The following is a 26,730-nucleotide window of genomic DNA, read 5'->3' as shown; positions in this document are numbered from 1 at the left end:
CATGCAGACGCCGGAAAACCAGCTCTTCCGGTTTCCAGCACTGCTTCACACACAAAGGCCACCCGATTGTTGCGTGTGCATGCGCGTCAGAAACCCGGTAGAGGAACTGGCGACACCGCGTGTGCCAGGAGACATGTTTCCGTGTGCCACTTCGGGCACGCGTGCTATAGATTTGCCATCACGGCACTGGACCAAACTGGCTCCTTGCTATTTTGCAGGGTTGGGGGGGCGCGGGAACTAAATTGAATCCTGTCATAGATTTTGCTGCTCTTTTAACTCGGAGTTTTCATGGTAACCATCTTCAAAGCGCTCCATGGTTTAGGGCCGGGCTACTTACGGGACCGTCTACTGCCACCGATTGCCTCCCACCGACCCGTGCGCTCTCACAGGGAGGGACTCCTTAGGGTGCCGTCCGCCAGGCAGTGCCGACTGGCGACACCCAGGGGAAGGGCCTTTTCTGTGGGGGCTCCCACCCTCTGGAATGAACTTCCCCCAGGACTCCGCCAACTTCCTGACCTTCGAACCTTCCGCCGCGAGCTTAAAACACATCTATTCATCTGTGCAGGACTGGACTAGAATTTTAATTTTAAATTTAATTTTAATGGGGTTAATATTATTTTAATTGTAATTTTAAATTTTGGGCTATTTAAATAAGTTTTTTAAGTTAGTGTTTTACTTTGTATTATATTTGTATTTTGACCGGCCTGTAAACCGCCCAGAGTCCTCTGGGAGATAGGGCGGTATAAAAATTTGAATAAATAAATAAATAAATATCCCACCTCCTCCAAAAAGTGTTAAAACCCATTTTGGTACCCGCAGATCCGACGCTCTAAAATAAACCAACCAAAAGAATCACACAGTTCATCTGAAAAGGCTCTCTTTCTCCATGAGGATAATAATAATTATTTTTTTAATGTTTGGAATGAGTCATACATAAAAAGGGTTAAATAGGAATTACAATATTAACACTCCTGCGAATTCAAAGTTGTTGTTTTTTTATAAAAAAAGTCAAGTAAACAACCTTCTAACCAGCAGTTTCTGACCCAGAAAATAATAACCAAAAAAAAAAAAAATGTATAGCCAAGCTCCTGTATGGTTGTATAACAACACATGTAATCGCGTACACACGCAAAAGATGTCCTTGTGTTTTCTCCGAGTTGTAATCTCTTCCTGCGTTGAAAACTTGATAAGTGTCTTGTTTTCAGTGTTCAGTCCTGTATCTTCAAAATGCTTCTTTTCTCCAAGTCGTTCATCTCCTTTAAGATGAGAGCGATGTTGTATCTTAATTCTTGGAATTTGGCCACGGGGACCTGATGGATAGAACAAAACGGAAGGAAAATTCAAACTTTAAAATTGGAATCTTTCTAACCCACGTTTATTTAATAATGTAGGCAAGCCCTTGACTTGCAACGGTTCGTTTTATATGGCAAAATTCAAAGGAACTTTGTCCCAAAACAACTTCAGCTTATCTTGCTAGCAAGACTTACTTCAAAGCGATGAGCGGCTCCATCGGAAAGTTTCAGCTGCATGAAGATGGAAGGCTGCAAAACCCGGGCCAGCGAGCTGAAAACAAACATATTATTAACAAGGTCAGAGAAGAACGTAAGAGGACAGGCGGAGAGTTGAATCAAGATTTGGCCAATTTCTTTCTAATTCCTCCCCCCCAATCACCAGGAGAAGCCAATGAAAGAGAATATCTGGGTTAAACTCTGGGGTCCTTGGTGCTCTCTGAGCTTGTTTTCTTGCAGACGTTTTATTACCAAACTAGATAATATCATCAGTGCTAGAAGGGAGTGGGGTTTGTTGAATGGAAGAGGAGGAGAGGAGGAGAAGGAGGAGGAGGAGGAGGGGGAGGGGGAGGAGGAGGGGGAGGGGGAGGATGATGATGATGACGACTGTGGGGTCCTTGGTGCTCTCTGAGCTTGGTTGTTTTCTTGCAGACGTTTCCTTACCAAACTAGAATAGAATAGAATTTTTATTGGCCAAGTGTGATTGGACACCCAAGGAATTTGTCTTGGTGCATATGCTCTCAGTGTACATAAAAGAAAAGATACGTTCATCAAGGTACAACATTTACAACACAATTGATGGTCAATATATCAATATAAATCATAAGGATTGCCAGCAACAAGTTATAGTCATACAGTCATAAGTGGAAAGAGATTGGTGATGGGAACGATGAGAAGATTAATAGTAGTGCAGATTTAGTAAATAGTTTGACAGTGTTGAGGGAATTATTTGTTTAGCAGAGTGATGGCCTTCGGGAAAAAACTGTCCTTGTGTCTAGTTGTTCTGGTGTGCAGTGCTCTATAGCGTCGTTTTGAGGGTAGGAGTTGAAACAGTTTATGTCCAGGATGCGAGGGATCTGCAAATATTTTCACGGCCCTCTTCTTGATTCGTGCAGTATACAGGTCCTCAATGGAAGGCAGGTTGGTAGCAATTATTTTTTCTGCAGTTCTAATTATCCTCTGAAGTCTGTGTCTTTCTTGTTGGGTTGCAGAACCGAACCAGACAGTTATAGAGGTGCAAATGACAGACTCAATAATTCCTCTGTAGAATTGGATCAGCAGCTCGTTGGGCAGTTTGAGCTTACTGAGTTGGCGCAGAAAGAACATTCTTTGTTGTCCTTTTTAATGATGTTTTTGATGTTAGCTGTCCATTTGAGATCTTGCGATATGATAGAACCCAGAAATTTGAAGGTTTCTACTGTTGATACTGTGTTGTCAAGTATTGTGAGAGGTGGAAGTATGGAAGGGTTTCTCCTAAAGTCTACCACCATTTCTACGGTTTTGAGTGTGTTCAGTTCCAGATTGTTTTGGTTGCACCACAAGGCTAGTCGTTCGACCTCTCGTCTATATGCGGATTCGTCATTGTCTCAAATGAGACCAATCACTGTTGTGTCATCTGCGAACTTCAGTAGCTTAACAAATGGATCATTGGAGATGCAGTCATTGGTATACAGAGAGAAGAGAAGTGGGGAGAGCACACAGCCTTGGGGGGCCCCTGTGCTAATTGTACAGGTATTTGATGTGATCTTGCTTAGCTTCACCTGCTGCTTCCTGTTTGTTAGGAAGCTTGTGATCCACTTACAAGTCTGTTCTGGTACCTGTAGCTGGTTTAGCACTGATGATGTTACCTAGTTTGGTAAGGAAACGTCTCCAAGGAAACCACCAAGCTCAGAGAGCACCAAGGGCCCTACAGCAAAAGAATAAATTGGGAAGAACTAAATGGAACAGAACGGGCTACTTTATGTCTTCTATCTGAATCATAAACGGGGACAACCTGTATATGCCGCTCAATACCTGGATTAGGGTAGGCCAGGAATACCAAGCATGGTATTTAGAAAATTTACGTCTCTTGGATGATTGGCCATCAACCGTACGCAGATCTAGCAGCCATTCCTGATTTTCCGTCAATCACCCATCATCTAGATCAGGGGTCTCCAACCTTAGCAACTTTTAAAACTTGTGGACTTCAACTCCCAGAAGTCCTCAGCCAGCAAAGTTGGCTGAGGAACTCTGGGAGTTGAAGTCCACAAGTCTTAAAGTTGCCAAGGTTGGAGACCCCTGATCTAGAACAGAGGGTGTTTCTGGGAGTTGAAGTACACAGGTCTTAAAGTTCCCAAGGTTGGAGACCCCTGATCTAGATCAGAGGGTGTTTCTGGGAGTTGAAGTCCACAGGTCTTAAAGTTGCCAAGGTTGGAGACCCCTGATCTAGAACAGAGGGTGTTTCTGGGAGTTGAAGTCCACAGGTCTTAAAGTTGCCAAGGTTGGAGACCCCTGATCTAGAACAGAGGGTGTTTCTGGAAGTTGGAAGTCCACAGGTCTTAAAGTTCCCAAAGTTGGAGACCCCTGATCTAGAACAGAGGGTGTTTCTGGGAGTTGAAGTCCACAAGTCTTAAAATTGCCAAGGTTGGAGACCCCTGATCTAGAACAGAGGGTGTTTCTGGGAGTTGAAGTCCACAGGTCTTAAAGTTCCCAAAGTTGGAGACCCCTGATCTAGAACAGAGGGTGTTTCTGGGAGTTGAAGTCCACAGGTCTTAAAGTTGCCAAGGTTGGAGACCCCTGATCTAGAACAGAGGGTGTTTCTGGGAGTTGAAGTCCACAGGTCTTAAAGTTCCCAAGGTTGGAGACCCCTGATCTAGGACAGAGGGTGTTTCTGGGAGATGAAGTCCACAGGTCTTAAAGTTGCCAAGGTTGGAGACCCCTGATCTAGAACAGAGGGTGTTTCTGGGAGTTGAAGTCCACAGGTCTTAAAGTTCCCAAAGTTGGAGACCCCTGATCTAGAACAGAGGGTGTTTCTGGGAGTTGGAAGTCCACAGGTCTTAAAAGTCACCAAGTTTGGAGACACACCCCCCTCCCAATCTCGAAGCCAAAACAAACTCAAACCATCTCCCCACCGGGAGACAAGCTAGAATTCCCAACCTGGTTGAAATGGCGACATCAACTCTCCACTTCAAGTCTTCAATTCTGGGAAGTCGGTTTCCCTGCTTCTGAAGAGCGGCTTCGAGGAGGGGGCGCCTGCAAGAAAGAAGAGGGAGGGCAATATTGCCTAGGAAGTGGAGCAAGCTCTCTTAAAAAGACAACATGTTGGAAAAACGGGCTGTTTCTCCAGGCGAAAGGAAGGGACATTATTCTTTCTGTTTACGGAGCGTAGGTTGTTTGCGCACTGCTAGCCTAGTTGCAGGTTTCCCAACCTCTCATTGCTTCCTGGAGAGATTTGATTGCGGGAAACGAGACAAGGCTAAAGAGAAGGTGAAGGGAAAACTAACTAACCTGTTCCCAAAGACCACCGTTGCAAAGTCGGCGATGAACTCCTCCGGTATCCTGAAAAAGAAGGGAAGATCGATTTAAGCCCCGATAAGTCCTTGCCTTCTCAAATTATCAGACATTTATCTTTGAAAGATGAAAAGAGGGAGGGAGGGATGGAGGAGAAAGGAAGGAAGGAGGGAGGGGGGGAAAGAAGGAAGAAAGGAAGGAATGGAGGGAGGGAGGGGAAAGGAAGGAAGGAAGGAGAAAGGAAGGAATGGAGGGAGGGGAAAGGGGGAGAAGAAAGAAAGGAGGGAAGGAAGGAGGGAGGGAGGAAGGAGAAATAAGTCAGGGAGAGGAAGAAAGAATGTAATGCGAAAAAGAAGGAAGGAAAGAAGAGTTGGAGGAGAAGGAAGGAAAGAGGGAGGAGAAAGGAGGAAGAGAGGGAGAAGAAAGGAAGGAATGGAGAAGAAATAAGGCAGGGAGAAGAAGAAAGAAGGGAATGAGGAAAAGGAAGGAAAGAAAGAAGAAATGGAGAAGAAAGGAAAGGAGGGAGGAGAAAGGAGGGATGTAGATAGATAGATAGATAATCAGGAAATCTGGAAAAACAGTTAAGAGCAGGAAGGAGAGCCAGCATAGCTGGCTGGGGAATTCTGGTAGTGAAGTCCCCATAATCTTAATGGATGTTTGGCAGATTCTCTTCTGAAGCAACCCAGGCTGGACCAAACGGTCATCCGTTCCGCTAAGATCTCTGCCAACGGATGAAAAGGAGGCATACCTGAGCAATTTCAAATCTTCTTTAAACACCTGTCGAAGGAGAAGAGGGAGAAGACATTAGACGCTGTCACAGAGAGGGACTTCTCAGGGTGCCGTCCGCCAAACAATGTCGGCTGGCGGCCCCCAGGGGAAGGGCCTTCTCTGTGGGGGCTCCCACACTATGGAACGAACTTCCCCCCGGTTTGTGCCAAATATCTGACCTTCGGACCTTCCGCCGCGAACTGAAAACACATTTATTTATTCGCACGGGACTGGCTTAAATTTTATTGGTTTTAAATTTTTATTATTAATTTTAAGGGGTTTTTTAGTTTTATATATTTTAAAGTTTTTTAGGCCACTATATAATAAGTTTTTTAATCTGTATTTTAATTGTATATTGTATCGTTTGTTTTTACCCTGGCTGTACACCGCCCTGAGTCCTTCGGGAGAAGGGCGGTATAAAAATCGAATAAATAATAAAATAATAATAATAATAATAATAACATCATCAGTGCTAGAAGGGAAAGGGGGTTGTGGAAAGGAAGGAGGAGGAGGAGGAGACTCTGGTGTCCCAAAGTCTTTGACTTGGTTGTTTTCTTGCAAACATTTCATCACCAAACAAGGGAACATCGTCAGTGCTAGAAGGGAGTGAGAGAGGAGGAGGAGGAGGAGGAAGAGGAGAGCTGTGGGGTCCCAAAGTCTCTAACTTTGGTTGTTTTCTTGCAGACTTTCATCCCCAAACAAGGGACTCATTCATCGTCCGAATTTCTTTTGGCATTTCACCACGTAAGGCATTATAAAACGGATTGGCCTCTCCGCATTCCCCCCCATCCGCTCTCCTCTCTGGCATCGGCGCAATTCAAATGTAAACACGGATACTCACTTCTTGCTTGAGAGAGGACGGAGGGAGCCTCAAAGCTTCGCGGAGCAGGGTGTACATCCCAGATAGGAGGGTGGCCAGTTGTTCCTCGGACAGATTGGCACTCTCAGCTACTATCTTCACCGAGGCTTGGCACTCCTTCCCTTCCAAAGCGTTGACGGTAGCTATTGAAATAAAAAAAACCCACCAAACCCAAATAAAGACTCCGACAATTCCCATAAGGCTGTCCCCGAAGTAGCATCGTGGAGCCGGTTATGCCTCCACAGACATAAACACTCAAAGGCACGAAGTTTAAACACTGGTCTGACATACCCCTGCCCTCCAAACCTGAGCGGGGGGGGATCTTATTTCCAGACTGTCTCCATTCTCCAAAAATCCACAGAAGCATTTGGAAAAAAAACCCAAAACAAAACCAAAAACCCGCTTTCTCAACAGTGTCTACAGATCCCCAAATTACTAGGGCTAGGTCGTTAAGTGAATCTTCTCTTGTTAGACGACCTTTCTTGTCATCGTTGTTCAGCGAATCACGGTGCATGTTACAGTTTAGCCACACGGTCGCTAAGCGATCTGGCTCCCCCGCTGTCCGAAGGTCGCAAAAGGGGCAGCGGATTCACATTTATGACGGTGCCCGCCGTCGTAAATGTGAATCGGTTGCCCGGCTGTCTTGAGTTCTGAACACATGACCATAGAGATGCTGCCACGATTGTAAGTGTGAAAAATGGTGATAATGTCATTTTTTTTCAGTGCCATTGTAACGTCAAACGGCCGCTAAATGGAGTGTTGTAAGTTAAGGACTACTTGTATTTGCTAGCAAAACCCCAACGAGGATAGATTTCTTGAAGTGCCTTTTAAGAGTTTTCAGGTTTCTAAATTGACTTGCAAGGCCTGGATTGCATCTCTCTTTCACGCTATGTTATGTCATGCTAGCGTCAAACAACTGACCCAAATATTTTGCATTATTTGCACGACAGCACCGCGGTTTTTAATCGATGCTTATCGATTGATTTCCAGCAAAATCAGCTTTCGGGATTATCTTTGAAAGACTGAAAAAAAGAGATGGAGGGAGGGAGGAGGAAGGAAGAAGAAAGGAAGGATTGGAGGGAAGGAGGGAAGGAAGGGAAAGAAAGAAGGGAGGGAGAAGAAAGGAGGGAAGGAGAAAGGAAGAAAGGAAAGGAGGGAGGAGAAAGGAAGATGGGCGGGAAAAGAGGAAGGAAAGGAGGGAGGAAGGAAGAAGAAAGGATGGAATGGAGGGAGAGAGGGGAAAGGAGGGAGGAGAAAGGAAGAAGGGTGAGAGAAAAGGAAGGAAAGGAGGGAGAAAGGAAGGAAGGAAAAATAAAGAAGGGCAGGAGAAGAGGGAGGAAACAGGAAGGAAGGAAGGAAGGAAGGAAGGAAGGAAGGAAGGAAGGAAGGAAGGAAGGAAGTAGAGAGAGAGAGAGAAGCTTTAGGGGGACTGAACAATGCTGGGAGAAGCAAAAATACCCATCTCATGTTGGAATTAAGTTCCTCCAACCAAGATCTTTCTCTAGGCCAAAGTTCCCGTTTCCAAAGAATTTCACTTCTGCCTTGCTATCTTTTCAAGGACAAGATAAAAGCCAGCTGGTCTGCCAAACATTTTAGCTTGTTGCAAATTTCTCTTCCACGTCCCCAGTTTCGTTTTCTTCTTTTAAAATTCATAACACAAAGATCGAGGCCAGGGAACCTAAACAAAACTTTGGGGGGTGGGTGGGGGGGTGGGGGGGTGAAGGGACACAGAAATATTTTGAAGGGAGGGAAGAAATGTTGCCTCTTTTAATTGCAGAGAGATAGGAAGACAAACTTATTTCATTTCTAAGCAGAAAAGAAGATAAATTTGCATTGACATTCTCTCATTGTTCTAAGCCAGGGGTCAGCAACTTGCGGCTCTGGAGCCCCCGTGTGGCTCTTTCACCCCTCTGCTGCGGCTCCCTGTCACTCAAAATGTGTGTCACAACTGCCAATGTGTGACACCCACCGACACGCAATTAATTGAACTTTTCAACCCCCGATTGGCCAACCATGGCTAAATCCAAGAAAAGAAAAGTTTCAGAACGTTTAAGTCAACTAAATAGGCTAGTTTTGTGGCCGCTCAAGAAATAGTCAGGCACCGGAAGGGTTTTGTGGCTCCCGGTGTTTTCTTTTCTGTGAGGAAACGGGTCCAAATGGCTCTTTGAATGTTTAAGGTTGCAGACCCCTGATCTAAGACAAAAAGAGTTGGTTTTTTTTGTTGCTTTCAAGGGTTTCCTGCCTGAGCATCATGGGGTTGGGCTAGAAGACCTCCAAGGTCCCTTCCAACTCCAGAATGTTATATGTTGCCCAGCTCATTTTGAAAAGAGACTCTTGGCTGCTGCTGCTGCTGCTGGCTTGCATAAATCCTTTCCTTGACAATATTTTGAGACATAGCTGAAGGGCTGAGAGAGAGAAGGATTGGCTCAAATTCACCCAACTGGCTTGTGCCCAAGATAAGACTAGAACCCAGAGACCCCTTAAACCAGACCAGGGGGTCAGCAACCTTAAATAACCAAAGAGCCATTTGGACCCGTTTCCCCACAGAAAAGAAAACATCGAGAGCCACAAAACCCTTTCCGTGCCTGACTATTTCTTGAGCGGCCACAAAACTAGCATATGTAGTTGAATTAAACATTCTGTTTTCTTCCGAAACTTTTCTTTTCTTGGATTTAGCCATGGTTGGCCTACCGGGGGTTGAAAAGCTCAATAAATCGCATGACGACAGGTGTCGCACATTGGCGGTTGTGACGCGTATTTTGAGTGACAGGGAGCCGCAGCAGAGGGGTGAAAGAGCCGCAGGTGGCTCCAGAGCCGCTGGTGGCTGACCCCTGAACCATACCAACTCTCAACCACCAAGTGAAGCCAAATATTGGGTCACTGCTTGGTGCCTGCTGCTTAACTTGAGCTATCCCAGGGGATCCAGGCAGACGAATTTTCTCAGTCCCACCTTAAGAGAGTTTCAGGAATTCCTGCAGGCAAAGCAGGTAGCCTACTGCTTACAATTTTTTTTATTTATTAGAAACACGGCAAGAACCTGCAGCTGTCAAAAGGAAGGATCCTAAATAAGCAAGCAAGCTCTGATTTAGTTGTAAAAATGAGGAATAACATATACTGTGGAAAAGCCTCTGTGGAAAAAAAAAAGAAAAAAAAAACTCCCAAAGGTACCAGGTTCATATTTGTTGTGACCCAGGCCCAAGTAGGTAGAAGGAAACACAGTCAGTGTAAAAGCAAACAAACTTTATTATAATAGCTGAAAATTAACTCATTCTCAGCATAGTCCAATTCAATTAAAGCAAATTCCTCCCAACACAATTCCTCAGTCTATCACCAACCTTGGTCCAATTAGGCAAACTGCCAAAGGCCTTTCTTGGCAAAAGTTCAGAAGACACCAATACAAAATAAATGCAACAAGACGAAGCTATCAATGTTGTTTTCCGGTAAAGAGCCCAAACGCCATTGCTGCTCTTTTAAGCCTTATGGGAGGGGCCAATCATTTCCTGGCCCTACTCCTGAGTCGTCCTCTTTGCTTGAGCTGCTCTTGCCTTCTGGCAGCTCTTCTCATCCGTGCACTAGGAACAGGCTCCTCCTGTTCCTCTGCCTCACTACTGTCAGCCTTCATCCGGGCCTTCCCCAGCCTCCAGGACTGGCCCATGTTCCTCCTTAGCCTCATCGCTGTCTTGACTCCACTGCCAGCTCTGCAGGCTGCTGGCGGACCACAACAGTATTATCATGTGTAGTGGACATGCCCAAAGGCAAAAAAATAATAATACTGAACTAAAATCCATACATGGATTAGCAAAAATGATAAAGCAACAGAGATTTGAAACCAGAAATATTCTTGTTGCGTATCTTACCAGAACAGTATAATAAAGGGAATGCATATTTAATTTTACATGTGTTAATGGCAGCAAGTGTTGTGCAAGTGTTTGCACAACAATGGTAAAATGAAAAGATCCCTGCAGAGGAAAAGTTAGACAAAATATATATATATATATCAAGAATGTGCTGAGATGGATAGATTAACACTTAAAAGAAAAGAAAGAAACACAATACTTCTAAACATGGGCCTTGTTTAACCAATGGCTAACTAACAGAAACTGAGGTCAGAAACTAAAAATATGAAAGGGTAATTATATACTGATTTTTTTTAAAAGTTGGATAAGCTAATCGTGCTATTACTACGTGATTAATATTGATATGCATATTATGATTATCATTATTACTGTATCTCTACTCAAAACTAATTGTACCAGGACAACACGTTGTTCAGATAGATATGAAGTTTTAGTGTGTGTGTGTATGTGTGTGTGTGTGTGTGTGTATGTATATATACATACATATACATATACATATACATATATATGTAGGTCTTTGGTTATTCGGGTTTTCTCCCGCGTAAAATTGGAAGTGTCTTGGCGACGTTTCGACGAAGTCTCATTCGTCATCTTCAGGCTTCAGCTTCGTGCTTCTGGGAGCAATGTGTGATTGCAGAAGCACTCCCAGAAGCACTCCCAGAAGCACGAAGCTGAAGCCTGAAGATGACGAATGAGACTTCGTCGAAACGTCGCCAAGACACTTCCAATTTTACGCGGGAGAAAACCCGAATAACCAAAGACCTACATACAAACACCCGCGAAAACCTCAGAAAACATATATATATATGTTGGTCATATATATGGGTGATCATATATATATATATATATATACATATATATATATATATGATCACCCATCCTCACATCCAAAATTCCCAAAATTTCAGAAACGCCGCAAATGATCAAAAGCCCCCGCCCCGTTTTAGGAGCTCGCCTTGCTTCCTTCCCCGAGCAAGAAGTTTTTGGGGTTTTTTGGTGTTTTTTTTGGTTTTTTTTTACCTTTCAGGAGTTTCCGGAAAATCTCTTTTTCTAGTTCTTGTAGGCTCTTGGCCATGGCTTCCACCTGGGGGGGTATGCGAGGCCCCCCAAAACTGGCCCTGTTCAGGCTGCTTTCGCCGGCGAGCCCCGGGGGCAGGTAAGGGGGCGACACCCCCTTCCCCGCCGCCGACATGGCAGCTCCTTGGCCCCGCAAAAAGGAGGGCGAGGCAGGCGCCGAGCTGTTGTTGTTTTTTTTGTGCAAAGCGCTGCAAAAGCAAGCGAAAGCAAAATCGAGCCGATCGCTCACGTGACCTTTTCCATTCCCGGGGAACGTTCCATTCCTCTCGGGCGCACTCTAGCGACAGAAAGGCGTAACTGCCCGACGCATTATTATTATTATTATTTTTTTGCCGGAGGATGATTTTTCAGGCTCGCTTAGCGATTGGTCGGGTGTGACCGAGAGGCTTCTGGGAGCTGTAGTTCTCCCACATCTGGATTTGCAAATTTCGTCTCCAGCGGTGTGGTAGCCTCTTTGTGGCTGCTTTTCCATCCTCCAAGCCAGCCTGATGGGGTTCTCTTTACAGTAACCACATGCACTTTGTTGTAAAGGGCAATATTTTATATCACAAAATCCCCCCCCCCCTTTTTTTTTTTTAAAAATCACTTCTGTTCTTTATTTGGGACATTTAATTTTTATCATATCAGTGGTATCAGAGGTGGGTTTCAGCTGGTTCTGACCAGTTCTGGAGAACTGGTAGCGGAAATTTTGAGTAGTTTGGAGAACTAAAATAATATAATAAAATAATATGTAATATAAATAATATATAAATATAATAAAATAATCCTAAAAGCTTTAATCAAAAACTCTCTACTATTGACCTCACCCCATTCCTAAGAGGACCATAAGGGGCGTGCATAAGAGCACAAACGTGCCTACCGTTCCTGTTCTATTGTTTTTCTTTTCTTCTTCTATATATATATATGCTTATACCTCCTTATATTTACTCACATATGTGTTTATATACTATATAATCTTTTTGTATGATACCTACATATATTGTGACAAAATAAATAAATAAATAAATAAATAAACTGGCAAATACCACCTCTGGCTGGCCCCAGAGTGGGGTAGAAATGGAGATTTTGCACTATCCTTCCCCTGGAGTGGGGAGGGAATGGAGATTTTACAGTATCCTTCCCCTGCCACGCCCACCAAGCCATGCCACACCCACCAAGCCACACCCACAGAATTGGTAGTTAAAATTTTTGAAACCCACCACTGAATGGTACCACTTTCTACACTGTTCTTCATGTTCATGTGAAAACTAGGGATATTTAATTGTCTTTTAAAAATGAATTTACGTATCATACGGTTGGATATTTTTTATTAGAAGGCGTGCTTTTGAAGACTTTTCCTTGGTTTGGCTCTTGAGAGTTTTTTTTTCCTCTGCAAAGCAAAGTTTTAGACATCACTTTAAAATCCTCATAATCTTTTTCCCCCCAGATTTCCATTTATTTTTTTCCAAGAAAATATGGTCATTGGAATTATCTTCCACAGCCTTTCTTTATCTTGAGATAGAGATTACAAGTTAGAGGCTCTCCTTGAACAATGTGCTGAACTAAGCATGGCCCAAATCCAGCCTGTGAGATTAGTAGAGCACTAATGAATTAATTAATCAGATTAACACTGGTCAAATCCCACATTAAACTGGATTAGTTAGTCCAATGTTTTTCAACTTTGGCAACTTGAAGAACTGTAGAGTTCAGCTCCCAGAATTCTATGCTGGTTGGGGAATATTGGGAGTTGAAGTCCACATATCTTCAAGCCACTGAGGTTGAGAAACTATTAGCCCTTGCTCCTTTGGATATCTACAAGGATGGGGAAAATTTGAATAGTGGGGCTCATCTTCATTGACTGATGGCAGCACTTGGCTGATCTTCTCTGGGCTGCGAAGGTAAAGAAAGCTGGAGTTGGTTAATGCTTGGATGGGCCCAAATTGTGGCTAAGCCAGAAAGTAGAACCGACAGAAAAGAATATTTGTAGCTCTGGGTTCAACTGTGGGTTCTTGGTGCTTTCTGAGTTTGGTGGTTTTCTTGCAGGTGTTTCATGACTCAGGAAGGTTAACATCTTCAGTGCTAGAAGGGGCTTGTATATAAAGAGAGAAGCAAAGCCCCGCTCCCTTCTAGCACAGTCAGAAATACCAGTGCAGGTGGATGGATGGATGAGAGACACTGATAAATGGTGATAGATAGATGGATGAATGGTTGAGAAACATCAGTGTAGATAGATAAATGGATGGATGAATAGTTGAGGAACAGCAGTGTAGATAGAGTAATGGATGGATGGATGGATGGATAGATAGATGGATGGGTGGATGGATGAAAAGTTGAGAATACCTGTGCAGATAGATAAATGGATGAATGGATGGACAGATGGATGGGTGAATAGATGGATGATTAGTTGAAAAACATTGGAATAGATGGATGGATGGATGGATGGATGATTAGTTGAAAAACACCGGGGTAGATAGATAAATGGATGGATGGATGGATGAATAGATGGATGGATGGGTGAATAGATGGATGATTAGGTGTAAAACAATGGGATGGATGGATGGATGGATGAATAGTTGAGAAACATCAGGGTAGATAGATAGATAAATGGATGGATGGATAGAAAGATGGATGGATGCATGGATGGATGAAAAGTTGAGAATACCTGTGCAGATAGATAAATGGATGGAAGGATGGATGGATGGATAGATGGATGGGTGAATAGATGGATGATTAGTTGAAAAGCACCGGGTGTAGATAGATAGATAAATGGATGGATGGATAAAGATGATAATGATGAGGATGATGGGGACTGTGGGCCCCTTGGTGCTCTCTGAGCTTGCTTGTTTCCTTGAAGACCTTTTCACTACCCAACTAGGTAACACCATCAGTACCAAAGGCGAGTGGAGTTTGCTCTTATTCTTACATATCCTCAGCGTTGGAGAGCCATACAGAGAAAACAAGAGGAAACAGCTCAGCCCCCCCTTCCTTGTGGCTCCCAAGGCGCATTCCCAACCTTCCAACGCAGGGGGCGCTGCAGACCGGAAAAAGACCGCCTTCCTTGCGCGAACGCGCTCTCCTCGCCCTCCCAGCCAGCCGGAAGTTAGCGAAAGCCACTTCCGGCAGCCGGCCTGCGCTGGAGCCTGAGGCGTTTTTTTTTTCCTCCTCCTTTTTCGTCGTCCGGCGCGGCGGGACTTCTTCGCCTCATGGCGGCCGGTTGAGGGCGGCCTAGGCCCGGCTCGGCTCGGCCTTTCCCTCGCGCTCATGGCCGGCGAGGAGCCGCAGAAGTTCCTGGCGCCCGACGAGCCCGGCGCCGTCCTCCCGCCGCTGTCGCTGCCGCCGCTGCTGCGCCACCCGCCTCGCCTGGGCGACGAAGGCCCGGCCTGCCTGGACGTCAGCGATTTCGGCTGCCACCTCTCCTCCTGCCACCGCACCGACCCGCTGCGCCGCCTCCATGCCCACAGGCGAGGCCCGGGGATGTGGGAGGGGGAAATCCTCCGCCCGGCCTACCTCGCGGGGCTGTTGTGAGGAGACCGGACTCCGTTTTTAGGCAGCCTTTCCCCCCCCTCCCCACCCCCGCAGACTGGGGGATGACCGATGGGCCCTTGATATATATGGTTTCCTGCCTCAGCAGGGGGTTGGACTAGATGACCTCCGAGGTCCCTTCCAGCTATGCTCTGCTATTCTGTTCTGTTTCTATTCCCTATATTCTATTTGATCTATTTTCTAATCAATCTCTATTCTATTCCATTCCCTATTCTATTCTCTATATTCTATTCTACTCTAAATTGTATTCTTCTTTATTCTATTCTATTCTCTATATATTCTATATTTTAAATTGTATTATTCTTTATTCTATTCTATTCTCTGAATATTCTATATTCTATTCTAAATTGTATTATTCTTTATTCTATTCTCTATATATTTTATATTCTAAATTGTATTATTCTTTATTCTATTCTATTGTATTCTCTTTATATTCTATATTCTATTTTAAATTGTAATATTCTTTATTCTATTCTGTTCTCTATATAGTCTATATTCTATTCTATTCTAAATTGTATTATTTTCTATTCTAAATTCTGTTCTATTCTGTATTCATTCTATTTATTCTAAATTGTATTATTCTCTATTCTAAATTCTATTCTATTCTATTCTAAATTGTATTATTCTCTTACTGCCCCTTCACATGACCATGAAAGCCAATGCAAGAAATGGTAGTTATTTGCTGATTTTGTCTTTGGGAATTCTCTGAATTGCTACCTTTACTGTTATTTTTGTAACCCCCCCAAAAATTAACATTTGTAGTGCCTTCCATGTTTATTTGTGGACATACAGTGGCAAAATATTTGTGTTGCCTGACACACATCTTCCCAGCTGAGGTTTTAGCATTGGCTAATTCACTATTGGCAGCAGCTTTATAACTAACGTAACTACTACAAATATTGCTGTATTTGTAGAGGAGTGCTGTTTTTGAAATGCTGTAGAAAGGAAGTGAGTTTTGATTTGATTGCTTTTGTAGGAGACAAGTGATGTATGTATCTTCTACCTCTTTCATAATCCCAGCTTGGGGCATTTAAGGTAGAGTGTTTGGGTTATTTCTTCTTGCAGAAAATTTGGATGGTTGCTAAGAAATAACACTGATTTAATGACACATAATCAGTTGTATTACTTAGAATACTCTGCTTTGTAAATGATAACTTTGTAAATGATAATTTATAATAACATCTATATGTTACCCAGTTCCCAGCAAAGCTGAGTGATGACAGATTAAAAACATTAAACCTAAGAAAAAAGTACGAGAAGCAAAAAAAATGAAAGATGGGAAGGGTGACAAGATTCTTGAGACAGTCCTTTAAAATAAGTAGCATTTCCTGCTTCTCTTATTTTGTTTCAATATTGACATTTTCTTTTTCAGATGGAACTTAACTTCTTGTGGCACAAGCGTAGCCAGCTCCGAATGCAGCGAGGAGCTCTTCTCTTCGGTCTCTGTGGGCGACCAGGATGATTGTTTCTCTCTCTTGGATGATCAGGAGTTAACCTCTTTTGACCTCTTCCCTGAGGGGAGTGTCTGTAGCGATGTCTCTTCCTCCATTAGCACGTACTGGGACTGGTCAGACAGTGAATTTGAATGGCAGGTAAAAAAAAAAAAATTATGAGCTTGCAGTGGCTTGGCTGAAGGGGGAAACTGTGCTGTCCAATGCAGGGGTGAAATGCTCCCGGTTCGGACCGGATCGGCCAATCTGTTAAGTGGTTCGGAGAACCAGTAGCAAAATCCACCCAGCTGAGCCGCACGATCATCAGAGGCTTTTTTTTTCCTTTTAAAAGCATTTTTTTCTTCGGCCAAACAGGTTGTAAAAAAATGCTTTTAAAAGGCTCTGACGATCCCAGCTTGATCGTCAGAGGCTTTTTTTTTTTTTTAAAGGCAAAAAAAAATGCTTTTAAACCAAAAAGCCTCTGACGATCAGGCAACTCAGCTGGGATTGTCAGAGCCTTTTAAAAGCTTTTTTACAACCTCTTCGGCTGAAGAGGTTGTAGAAAAAAATGCTTTTAAAAGTTAAAAAAGAAAAAGTTGGCCACACCCACCCAATCATATTACCACCACCACCACCAAGCCATGCCCACAGAACTGGTAGTAACAAATTTTACATTTCACCCCTGGTCCAATGCATTTAGAAGCTGTCAGAATTGTTAAAGCAGGCCTCAAAATGTAAGACCAGCGTATCTCTCCTTGATGAGTTTCCATCCATTGTTTCTTGTCTTGCCTTCTGGTGCTTTGGACTCCCTCTCTTTGCGGTAGTCCCTCAGATATTGGAAAACTGCTACCATGTCTCTCCTAGCCCTTCTTTTCCCTAAACATTCCCAATTCCTGTAACTGTCCTTGGTATGTCCTTGTCTCTCGTGACAAAAAGAATTGTGGAAGTCCTTTGAAAGTGCGGTGGGATCAGGTTTCTCAAAATCACCAACTTTTAAGATGCCTGGATGTCAGTTCCCAGCTGTGCTGGCTGGGGAATTCTGGGAGTTGAAGTCCACATGTCTTAAAACTGAGGGCTGAGAAACACTGCCTCAGATGTAGTTATTAAAAAAAATAAACACTGCTTCTGCAGTGGAACGTCTTTCATGTTATTACTCTATTTAGGCTCGAGCGTAGATTTAATTTATATAGCAAGTGTTAATAATCTGCATGCATGATTAAGGGCGGTATTCTGATTCTATTCTCTTTAAGCTGCCTGGCAGTGACATTGCAAGCGGGAGTGATGTGCTGTCCGACATCATTCCCAGCATCCCAAGCTCCCCTTGCCTGCTTCCAAAAAAGAAAAACAAACACCGGAATCTTGATGAACTTCCCTGGAGTGCAATGACCAACGATGAGCAGGTAAATCCTTGGCAATTTGGAAAACCGGTGAGTCTCTTCCAAAATACGGTCCTGGACTTCGGACTGGGAGCATGGGGGTACGCAAAGGAGCCAGATCAAACAATAAGGAAAGAAGTGTGTCTCTTACTGTAAATTATGCTAGCAAGAGACTAGTTAATTAGGTTAGACTAATTAATTAGACCCAAATCTGAAGGCATGCAGATAGCCCTTGACCTACGACCACATTTGGGACTAGAATTTTTGTCGTGAAGCAAGGCAGTTGTTAAGTCAGTCACACCCGATGTGATGTCCTTTCTTGCTGCAACTGTTCAGCGACCCACGGCCTTTGTTAAGCGAATCAGGCAATTGTTAAACGAATCTTTCTTCTCTCATTGGCTTTGTTTGTCGCCGGCTAGGAAGGTTGCAAAAGACATTCACACACTGAGATACTGCAGCCATCCTAAATACATGCCGGTTGCCAAGCAGCCATTTAGCTTCTGTAAGCGACACCTTTCGGCAACATTAGTAACGTTAAATATTTGTGGGTTTTGTTTCCAGGTGGAATATATTGAATATCTGAGTCGCAAAGTCAGTATGGAAATGGGTCTTCGAGAGCAGCTTGATATTATCAAAATTATTGACCCGATGGCTCAGATTTCACCAACGGATAATGAATTCATTATCGAACTGAACTGCCTCACGGATGAAAAGCTGAAACAGGTAATGTGAAAGCAGTCCTTGGCCTTGCAAACCCAAAACCTCGGTTCCCTTCTCACAGCCTGTCTGAGATTGCTATGCTGCCTATATCTCTGTAAATACTAACAATTCTGTTTCAAGGTCTCCGACTTTATACTTGAACAAGTTCAAAAAAGCAAATGCCAGACTGGATGGAGTGTAAAATTAATCCAAGGTAGTCAGTGTACTATAGCCAATATAAAGAGATGGGAAGGCCTGGGAAAAAAATGGAAAAATTAGGGAAAAAACCAGGGTTTTTTTGGGTTTTTTCCCCCCCAAAGCTGTTTTTCCTCAATTTTTTCAGTTTTTTTCCAGGCCTTCCCGTCTCTAGTTATGAATCTATAAAGGATGACCTTTTTTAGCACAAAATAATAATAATACCCTTCCAACAGCAGTTTCAAAGGAAAATTATACGGTGTCCCTTTCAAACAAAGGCTTTGTCCCTGTAGTGAAGGAATTCCTGAAATATTAACTCCCATTTTGCTATGCTGCTTTTCTTATAAAAGGTGCATGGTTGCAGCTATCACATTTTTTGTCGTATAAGATGCGCCTTATTTTTTGGGGAGGAAAATAAGAAAAAAGCTGATTGGCAGATGGATTGGCCTCCCGGAATACCCCCAATCAGCTGTTCCCAGAGGTGAATTTTAGCAACAGGTTCCTTAGTTGCCAGCTCTGTGCCTTGCCTTTTTTTTTTTTTGCTTTTTTTTTTCTGCCTCAAACTCTGTTTCAGAAAAAAAAAATTCTGCCTCTGAAAGCTCTGAAACAGAGCTTCAGCATAAAAGCGTCTGAAGCTCTGTTTGGGGGCTTCTTTTCTGAAGCTTCTTTCAGCCTCTGAAACCTCCATTTGAGGAGTTGGGTGGGGCTACATTCGGGGTATAAGACGCACCCAGATTTTCACCCTCCTTTTGGGGAGAAAAAAGTACGTCTTATACTCCAAAAAATACGGTAATAATTCTCCACCTATTCAGATTTCCAATCACATCAATACATTTTATTTACTGCAGTTTCCTGTCTGACTGATTGAGATTCTCTTTTGGCTGAACATGGTTGAGTTTTGTTTTGCTGTTTGTAAAATATGCTGTACTTCGACTGATAACAGTTTCATAAGTGCTACGTTTTTGCTGTTGGGTTTTATGTGCTGTCTTTGAATTTGTTTTCTTTTTGAATTGGCCAATGACTATAATAAAGTTTATTATTATAATCACTGCTTAGGCCAAGAAGGAGATTCTTTATTAATCTGTAGCCCCGATACAGATCGCTGGTGTTTCTTTACTAGATCTGTGAGATACTTAAAGCGGAACTTGGTACAAATACACCCACACACAAAAATAGGAAATTTGACTCCTGGGGGTTGATTTTGAGTTCCAGAATTGAATGGTTCCAAACATAGATTTGTGAAAAGGTCTGTTGCCGAGAGCCATGGTAGCGCTGTGGTTGGAAGACAGGATTGCAGGCTAATTCTGCTGGCTGCCAGCAGTTCGATTCCCACCGGCTCAAGGTTGACTCAGCCTTCCATCCTTCCGAGGTCGGTAAAATGAGGACCCAGATTGTTGGGGGAAATAATGCTGACTCTGTAAACCACTTATGGATGTAAAGCACTGTGAAGCAGTATGTAAGTTTAAGTGCTATTACTATTGAAGGATATTCTCTGCTTCTATCCTTAGCATTCTTTATTTCAGTAACATGTACAGGGACAGAGAAAATCATTTTGATGTTGCTGCTAGTTATAACTATTACGAATCAGAACTTCCTACTCGGAAATCATCCAAGGGTCTCTCAACGCAAGGTTTTAAAGCATTTGGGATCCCCAAATATCATCGGACTCATCAAAGATGCCCTAGAATTGGTAGTCAGGGCTGGAAGTGACCTTCTGATGGGGTGGAACACCTTTAAAAGACAGCTCTGCTTAGAATTTGTTGCTGTAATGTCTTTTTTGGGGGAAGAGGGGAGTCTATCCCAGTTCCTAACCCTTTGCCATTTCCCTGAACCCTTTAGGTCAGAAATTACATCAAGGAGCACGGTCCTCGACAGCGGTCTGCCAGGGAGACCTGGAAGCGGAGTAGCTACAGTGGGGGCAGTGCCAGCGGAGTGAGCGGCGTCAGCGCCAGCAGCAGCAGCGCCAGTATGGTCAGCTCGGCCAGCAGCAGCAGTTCGAGCATTGGGAACTCAGGTTCAAATTCCAGCGCCAACCTGAGTCGGGCTCATAGCGAGAATAATTTATCGACAAGCGCTGCGGAACGCATCCGGGATTCAAAAGTAAAGCTCCCACTTCGCGGTCATTTAAGCAAACTGTTGCTAGGGGGCATTTTTTGCCCCAAACTGGAAGTCACCGTAAATACAGGACAGTGGCTGGGTGTCTGAATTGTGGTGGTGTGGAGGGAGTGTGGCAACTGTTGGAACTTCGGAAACTGGCCATAAGAGCCATTTGAGGGGTCCATTATAACTTTGAATGGTCGAAAGTCAAAGTCAGAGAGAGTCAGAAGTCAATGTTTCTTTTTCTTTTCTTTTCCCTACCTTTCCTCACTTCTCTCTCCCTGTTCGCTTCCCCTCTCACTGCTGTTTTATTTACTTTTGTGTTTTGCATTTTATATTACCTAATAACCTAATTAAAAATGTATTATGGATTTTAAAAAAAATAACTTTGGTCGTAAGTCAAGAATTGATACTGAGACAGCTGTACCTTTTTAGAGTTTAGCCTAAAAAGTTGTGTATTCAAAATGGACTGTGATTTATATGTGTATATGTGTGTGCATATGTGTATATATCTCTGTCTTTCTGTCTCTGTCTGTCTCTCTCCCTCTCTCCATCTATCCATTCTCTTATCTATCCATCCATTGTGTATCTATCTGTCTGCCTACCTGCCTGCCTGCCTATCATCTATATATCCATCCATCCATCCACTGTCTGTTTGTCTGTCCATCCATCCTCTATTAGTCTGTCAGTCTGTCTGTCTGTCTGTCTGTCTGTCTATCTATCTATCTATCTATCTATCTATCTATCTATCTATCTATCTATCTATCTATCTATCTATCTATCTATCTAATACACACATATGCACACACACATATACCTCCTAATATTTACTCATATATATGTTTATATGCTATATAATCTTTTGTATGATACTCATATATATTGTTGTGGCAAAATAAAATAAAATAAAATAAACATATAAAGTCCTCAACTTCCAACAGTTCATTTAGTGACTGTTCAAAGTTACAAGGTCACTGAAAAAAGAGGTTGATGACCGTTTTTCACAGTTACGACTTTTGCAGCCTCCCCATGGCCACATGATCAAAATTCAGACAATATTGAGAGCGGGCCTCAGGATTTCATTTTTTTAAATTGTGCCAGGCTGTTCACGGGGGGGCGGGGGGGCGGGGGGGGGGAAGGGACGATAAAAAGCTCATCTGATTTTAAAAGTGAAAAACTCAGTGTGGCTTCTCCCCCCCATCCCCCGCCTCCTGTTTCGACAGAAACGCTCCAAGCAGCGCAAACTTCAGCAGAAGGCTCTGCGCAAGAGGCAGCTGAAAGAGCAGCGGCAGGCGCGGAAGGAAAGGCTGAGCGGCTTGTTCCTCAACGAAGAGGTCTTGTCGTTAAAAGTGACCGAAGAGGACCACGAAGGAGACGTGGACGTCTTGATGTGAGACGGGAATGTCGCGATCGGTGTTCTTTCTAAGCCTTAAGCTTCACTCTCTTGTTTACATACACTTGTACCAAAACGAGGATTGAATCAGGACTAGCTGTCCTCCTCCTCCTCCTCCTCCTCTTCCTCCTCATCCCACCACTTAACCTGTGATTGACTAGTCTGGGTTGTTCGGCTTTCTTTTTTTTTTTTCAAAATCGTAAGAAAATCAGGAAGACGTTCTTTAAAAAAAAAAAATTACATAGGCTGGAGTATTTTGCTTTCAGAGCAACCCACTGGTTACAAAAAAGAAAAGAAAAGAAAGAAAGCTGCATTTCTCTCTTTGATTTCATTAAAATTACAGAAAGAAAACCCTTGGGTTTAAATTGGAAAGTATTTCCTTCTGTCTTCCCACGATGTAAGTCTTAACGGTTAAAGGAAAATAGTCTGCGAAAACAGGAATACGCTTTTGCCAGGACCTCTTTTTTTCCTTCTTTGCCACTGCAGTTGTATCAAAGCCTAAAACTCTATAGCTTAGGTTCCCTGGAATTACCACTTTAATTTCATTTAATGTGGGAGTTTCAGAGCTGTGTGACTTAACACTGTGTGACAGGGGCGTTCTGGTCATCCAGTTGGTGGTTTTAAACCTGTGTTTTTCTCCCTGTTTTCCACTGCAAAGCAAGCAAGTATATTTTGGAGTAGTCACAATAATCATTTATATGTAGAGCCTGGTAAGGAAGGCATTTTGTAGGTGATCTGGTGTTTGGTATCAAGCACTGGAGAACAAATAAGAAATACTTATTGACAAATACATATTTCCTTTCCCCCCCCCCAATGTATTATATTTCTGCCTCTGTTCCAAACCCCCATAGTGTCTTGTGCCTTAAAATTAATTTGATTTCTTTTTTTTTTCTCTCTTGTTGCTTAATATGGAAGTTTGGGGGGAAAATGGCAAGAAGAAAGAAGATCAAAGCACCCCAAAATTCTTCAAAGCATAATTTAGCTCATCCTGCTTTTTTTTTCTTGAAGAACCCCAAAGTGAGCCACCGTTGTACATAAAAGAGAATTTTTTATATTGGGGAAAAAACAACAACCACATGTTACAAAGTCAGCTTGAAGGGCTGCATTGCTCTTTAGTTAACATTGATAGCTAATACTGAAGAAGTGCCACGAGATGAAGAAACTGCTTAGGCAAATGTGTTTGGAAGAATATTGCAATATTCTATGATGTTGCCTCGAAGTAATTTAAGCTTCTATTATTTGTGCAAAAGGACTGAGATGTATTTCTTTCTCTGTTCCAAATCCCCATGGGGGGGATTAATACTTTGATTTTAGATGCACATGCTTCCAGAGTCAAGCTGTGTATTGCTTGCTTTCGGATGGAAACACCGTTTTCTGTTTTAAACTAGCCATTTTGTTCTTTCATCTGATTTAAAATCTAGACGTGATCAGACAAAACTGTAGTTTGCCTGTAGTTGACTCATCCCAGCATTTTAGATAATCTGTAATTAAGAAAAAGATTTATTCCAGGTATGCATGAAGCAGTAATCTTTGATGACTGTAACAGAATGTGAAACTTTTCTGGGGGGGGTTTCCCCTCCCCCTGTGGTTTACACAGGGGAACTATTTAAATTGTATTTCAACATTCTAGTTGATCCATATTAGGGTAATGTACGCAATATTGGATAGATGTCAAATATTTATAGATGTTTAAAATTCACTAGATTATTTCTTCAAGCCAAATTCCTCTTTGTTTCAATTTTTAATTCTGGATTGTAGTTTTGGAGCATAGTTACATTTAGTTATAATCATTGACTCTGCTCAAGAACAGGAAAATTACTCTGAAGTACTGTAGCCAAATCATACTCTGTGAGTACTAAGGCGGATTAAAATGTTGTTGTAGCCCAATACTCAGTGTTGTAATAAACCTTGAAGAAGTGTGACCCCCTCTATATCTTCTAGTCCTTTATTTCTATAATTACCCCAAAGTTTTCAATTGCTTTAATCCTGCCCTCCCCAGCTAATTTTTCACCTCTGTGTGTGTGTGTGTTAAAATAATGATTGTTTACAGTGACTCATGTATTGATTCCTGGTTAACATCTGCTAAGCTAGTTTTAAAAATTCAAGACACTTTTGACTAAGCTGTGGTTTAAAGCCACATGTTTTTGGTTTTTTCTTTCTTTTTTTTACAAATTTAAAAGCAATGTTAGACTATAGAAAGGAGCTATTTTGTAGCCCGTTGCCTGTGTTCTATTTATTGTAAGCTGTTTACAAGCTGCATAAATATTTAATAAAATAACTTAAGAATTGAGAGAACAAGTAATCCACTTCTCTTGCAAAGCTTAGAAGGAGCACTGAAAACCTGATTTTTTTTTTTAAAAAAATGGCTGTTTTGTTAGCTGAATGTAACTATGAAAAACCTGTTTACATTTTGTGTCTGCCTGTGCATTCTTTTTCCCCACCCCCTACAAATATTCCAATAAGCCAAGTATTTGACTTTAAACAAAGGAGAAAAGTTTGTGTAAAAAAAAAAAAAGATTGCCTAGAATGCTTTGGTAGTTCCTAACAGCTGAAATATTTTCTTGATCTAGAGTAAAGACTTTACTCATTTCCATTTTGTTCGTTTTATTTTTCTACATGGTGTTGAAATAAAAAGAGTTTCTAGAGACAAATTATCTACATCAAATTGTATATATACACGACTGTAAAGTCCTTTTCAAGGATCCTGTATCATAGCTGTAGAGAATCTTATAGAACATTAGCCAAATGTCTTAATTCTAAAAGAAACACTAATAGGTTTGTGCTCTATCTCTTCTTGAATTATCCCCACCTCATCCCTCTGGATCACTTCAGCAATAGTTAACTTGTTGATCCTTGAATTGATGGCATTCTCCGTTCTTTTAGTACGTTGGTTTAGGATTCAGTTGCGGGAGGGAATCCAGTTGAGAAGGTTACGCTTCTTCCCTCCCGAGGTCAATGTTTCTGGACGCTCTTGAGGTCTTGTGGGAAATTTGGGGGTGATTTATATGGCAACTTGGATCAATCCATTCAAAAGCGATCGTTAGTAAATCAGGTCGAGATCACGAGCTTCTTACCTTACGTGTGGGCATGTGTGAAGGCAAAGAGCAGTGCATGTGGCCTCAAATGTGCTATTTATAACCCGGTTGAGAGACAGTAGTGTGTAAAATGGATGCAAAGAAATGTGAGCTTCATAACCAAAGCAAAGAGAGTTTTTAACTTTGGCGAGGATGCTTCGGATGGAGATCTATCTATCTCTCTATCTCTCTATCTTTCTATCTCTATCTATCTATTTATCTATCTATCTGAACTGTTTCCTAATTTTCTGCCACAATGTATATTGAAACGGACTTGTATATACAATTTTTCATTGTACATTCTGTATCTACTTAACTGCAGTGTTTGTAGAATCGACTCCTTTTTTTGTTCTTGATGTTATGAAAAAATTAACAGCTAAGTATGAAATACTGGGCATCGTGGTTTGTTTGTTTTTCCCCCCCTTCTTTAGCTCTGAATTGTATTTAAAAATAATAGTCTGGGTTGACATTAAAGACAAGATATGCTGATGCAAAATAACTTGTGCCATGTTGTATGTGGAAAAGTGTAGCTGGGAATTTTACCTAACTTTTGGGGGATATAAAACATCATGCTCATGTTTTTTGGCCTCTTTCTTCCCTTCTCTTTAAGTTAATCCTACTCTAGGTTTCCCACACAATAGCTTGTGTGTGGTTCCACATTTGAATGGTAAGAAATCAAATTGCTTGTAATTATTTTATCCTAGAGGAATTCTAGAGGCGGGCAAAAATAGGAATTTACATTCCTGATTCAAGGTAGAATCTTTGAAGTCTAAAGCAGAGGCAGTAGGGCAGGAGAACATAAGCATCGTGGACAAATTCTACCAAAGGGAGGTAAGTTTACAACTACAAATTAAGGAGTTTGGAGATTTACATTTAAGAAGGGTAAAATAGCTCCTTATTCACATTCAGAAAAGCCATTCTGTATATTAACATCTTTTAACGATAATCCCTTGTGGGGTGGAGTCTGGGCAACTGAATGGAACTAGCAGAGTGTTTTAATGGCCAGATGCCCTTCCTGTCGCCAGTGCGGAGTTTTGTCCAGCAGATAAACTCTCATTGTGCCCGGAGAGAGAATTGAACTCACATCCTCCTGATTGTGAGGCGAGAGCTCCGCCTCTAGGCCACCACACTACTCAAAAAGCCATTCTGTACATAAGAGAAAGAAATTACTTTTCTTTTAAGGGCAGTCTTTACCTGGCTGAAGCCATTTTATTAAGGGTAGGGTTCGAACCAATGTTAACAAGGGAGTAAACGTTCACTGGGACGCTGGGAGAAAGTCTGTGCTGGAATGCAGTGTCCTCGGAGAGGATGGCCCCATTTCACCTGGAGATTTCGTTCTTACCTCTGTCAAGGATGCTGCCACAGCATCTTGCATTTCTGACCTCAGACATTAAAAGCAGAGGAAGGTCCCATCCCCTTGTCCACCTGTACCAAAACTTGTTGTGCCTTGTCCTCCTTCCTCTCTCAGCTGGGCCCCTCCCTCCTGCCGGGCCTGCTATCCGATTCAGAGTCTGATAATGAAGAGGAACAGCCTGGCATGCCCCCAGCCCTGGCACCATGCCCGGACAGAATGTCAGGAATGAACAAGCAAATCTCACTCCTACA

At 42.5% G+C, this 26,730-nt stretch overlaps 2 protein-coding genes across 3 annotated transcripts; one reads left to right on the top strand and one right to left on the bottom strand.

Moving 5' to 3' along the window:
- Positions 1 to 893: 893 nt before the first annotated feature.
- Positions 894 to 11,585, bottom strand: COMMD5 (COMM domain containing 5). Its single transcript, XM_058197002.1, has 7 exons — positions 11,283 to 11,585; positions 6,388 to 6,548; positions 5,527 to 5,555; positions 4,776 to 4,826; positions 4,425 to 4,520; positions 1,488 to 1,563; positions 894 to 1,310 (listed from the first exon to the last, which is right to left on the bottom strand). The coding sequence occupies exons 1-7, from the start codon at positions 11,452 to 11,454 to the stop codon at positions 1,209 to 1,211; spliced, it is 687 nt and encodes a 228-aa protein (XP_058052985.1). The 5' UTR covers positions 11,455 to 11,585; the 3' UTR covers positions 894 to 1,208.
- A 2,852-nt stretch (positions 11,586 to 14,437) lies between these two features.
- On the top strand, positions 14,438 to 24,640 carry FAM199X (family with sequence similarity 199, X-linked). 2 transcript variants are annotated; one of them, XM_058197142.1, is made up of 7 exons: positions 14,438 to 14,779; positions 16,234 to 16,453; positions 17,542 to 17,691; positions 18,229 to 18,390; positions 20,401 to 20,661; positions 21,882 to 22,048; positions 22,967 to 24,640. In XM_058197142.1, exons 1-7 carry the CDS (start codon positions 14,580 to 14,582, stop codon positions 23,031 to 23,033), a joined length of 1,227 nt encoding a protein of 408 aa, XP_058053125.1. In that variant the 5' UTR covers positions 14,438 to 14,579; the 3' UTR covers positions 23,034 to 24,640. The 2 variants fall into 2 exon arrangements, with proteins under 2 accessions (XP_058053125.1, XP_058053126.1); XM_058197143.1 differs by having other exon boundaries at positions 14,439 to 14,779; positions 21,882 to 24,640.
- Positions 24,641 to 26,730: the final 2,090 nt, after the last annotated feature.

This window comes from Ahaetulla prasina, chromosome 11 (genome assembly GCF_028640845.1).
Source record: "Ahaetulla prasina isolate Xishuangbanna chromosome 11, ASM2864084v1, whole genome shotgun sequence".
NCBI classification, from domain to species: Eukaryota; Metazoa; Chordata; class Lepidosauria; order Squamata; family Colubridae; genus Ahaetulla; species Ahaetulla prasina.
The sequence above is the reverse complement of the archived record's forward strand: the minus strand, read 5'-3'. Positions and strand labels throughout refer to the sequence as shown.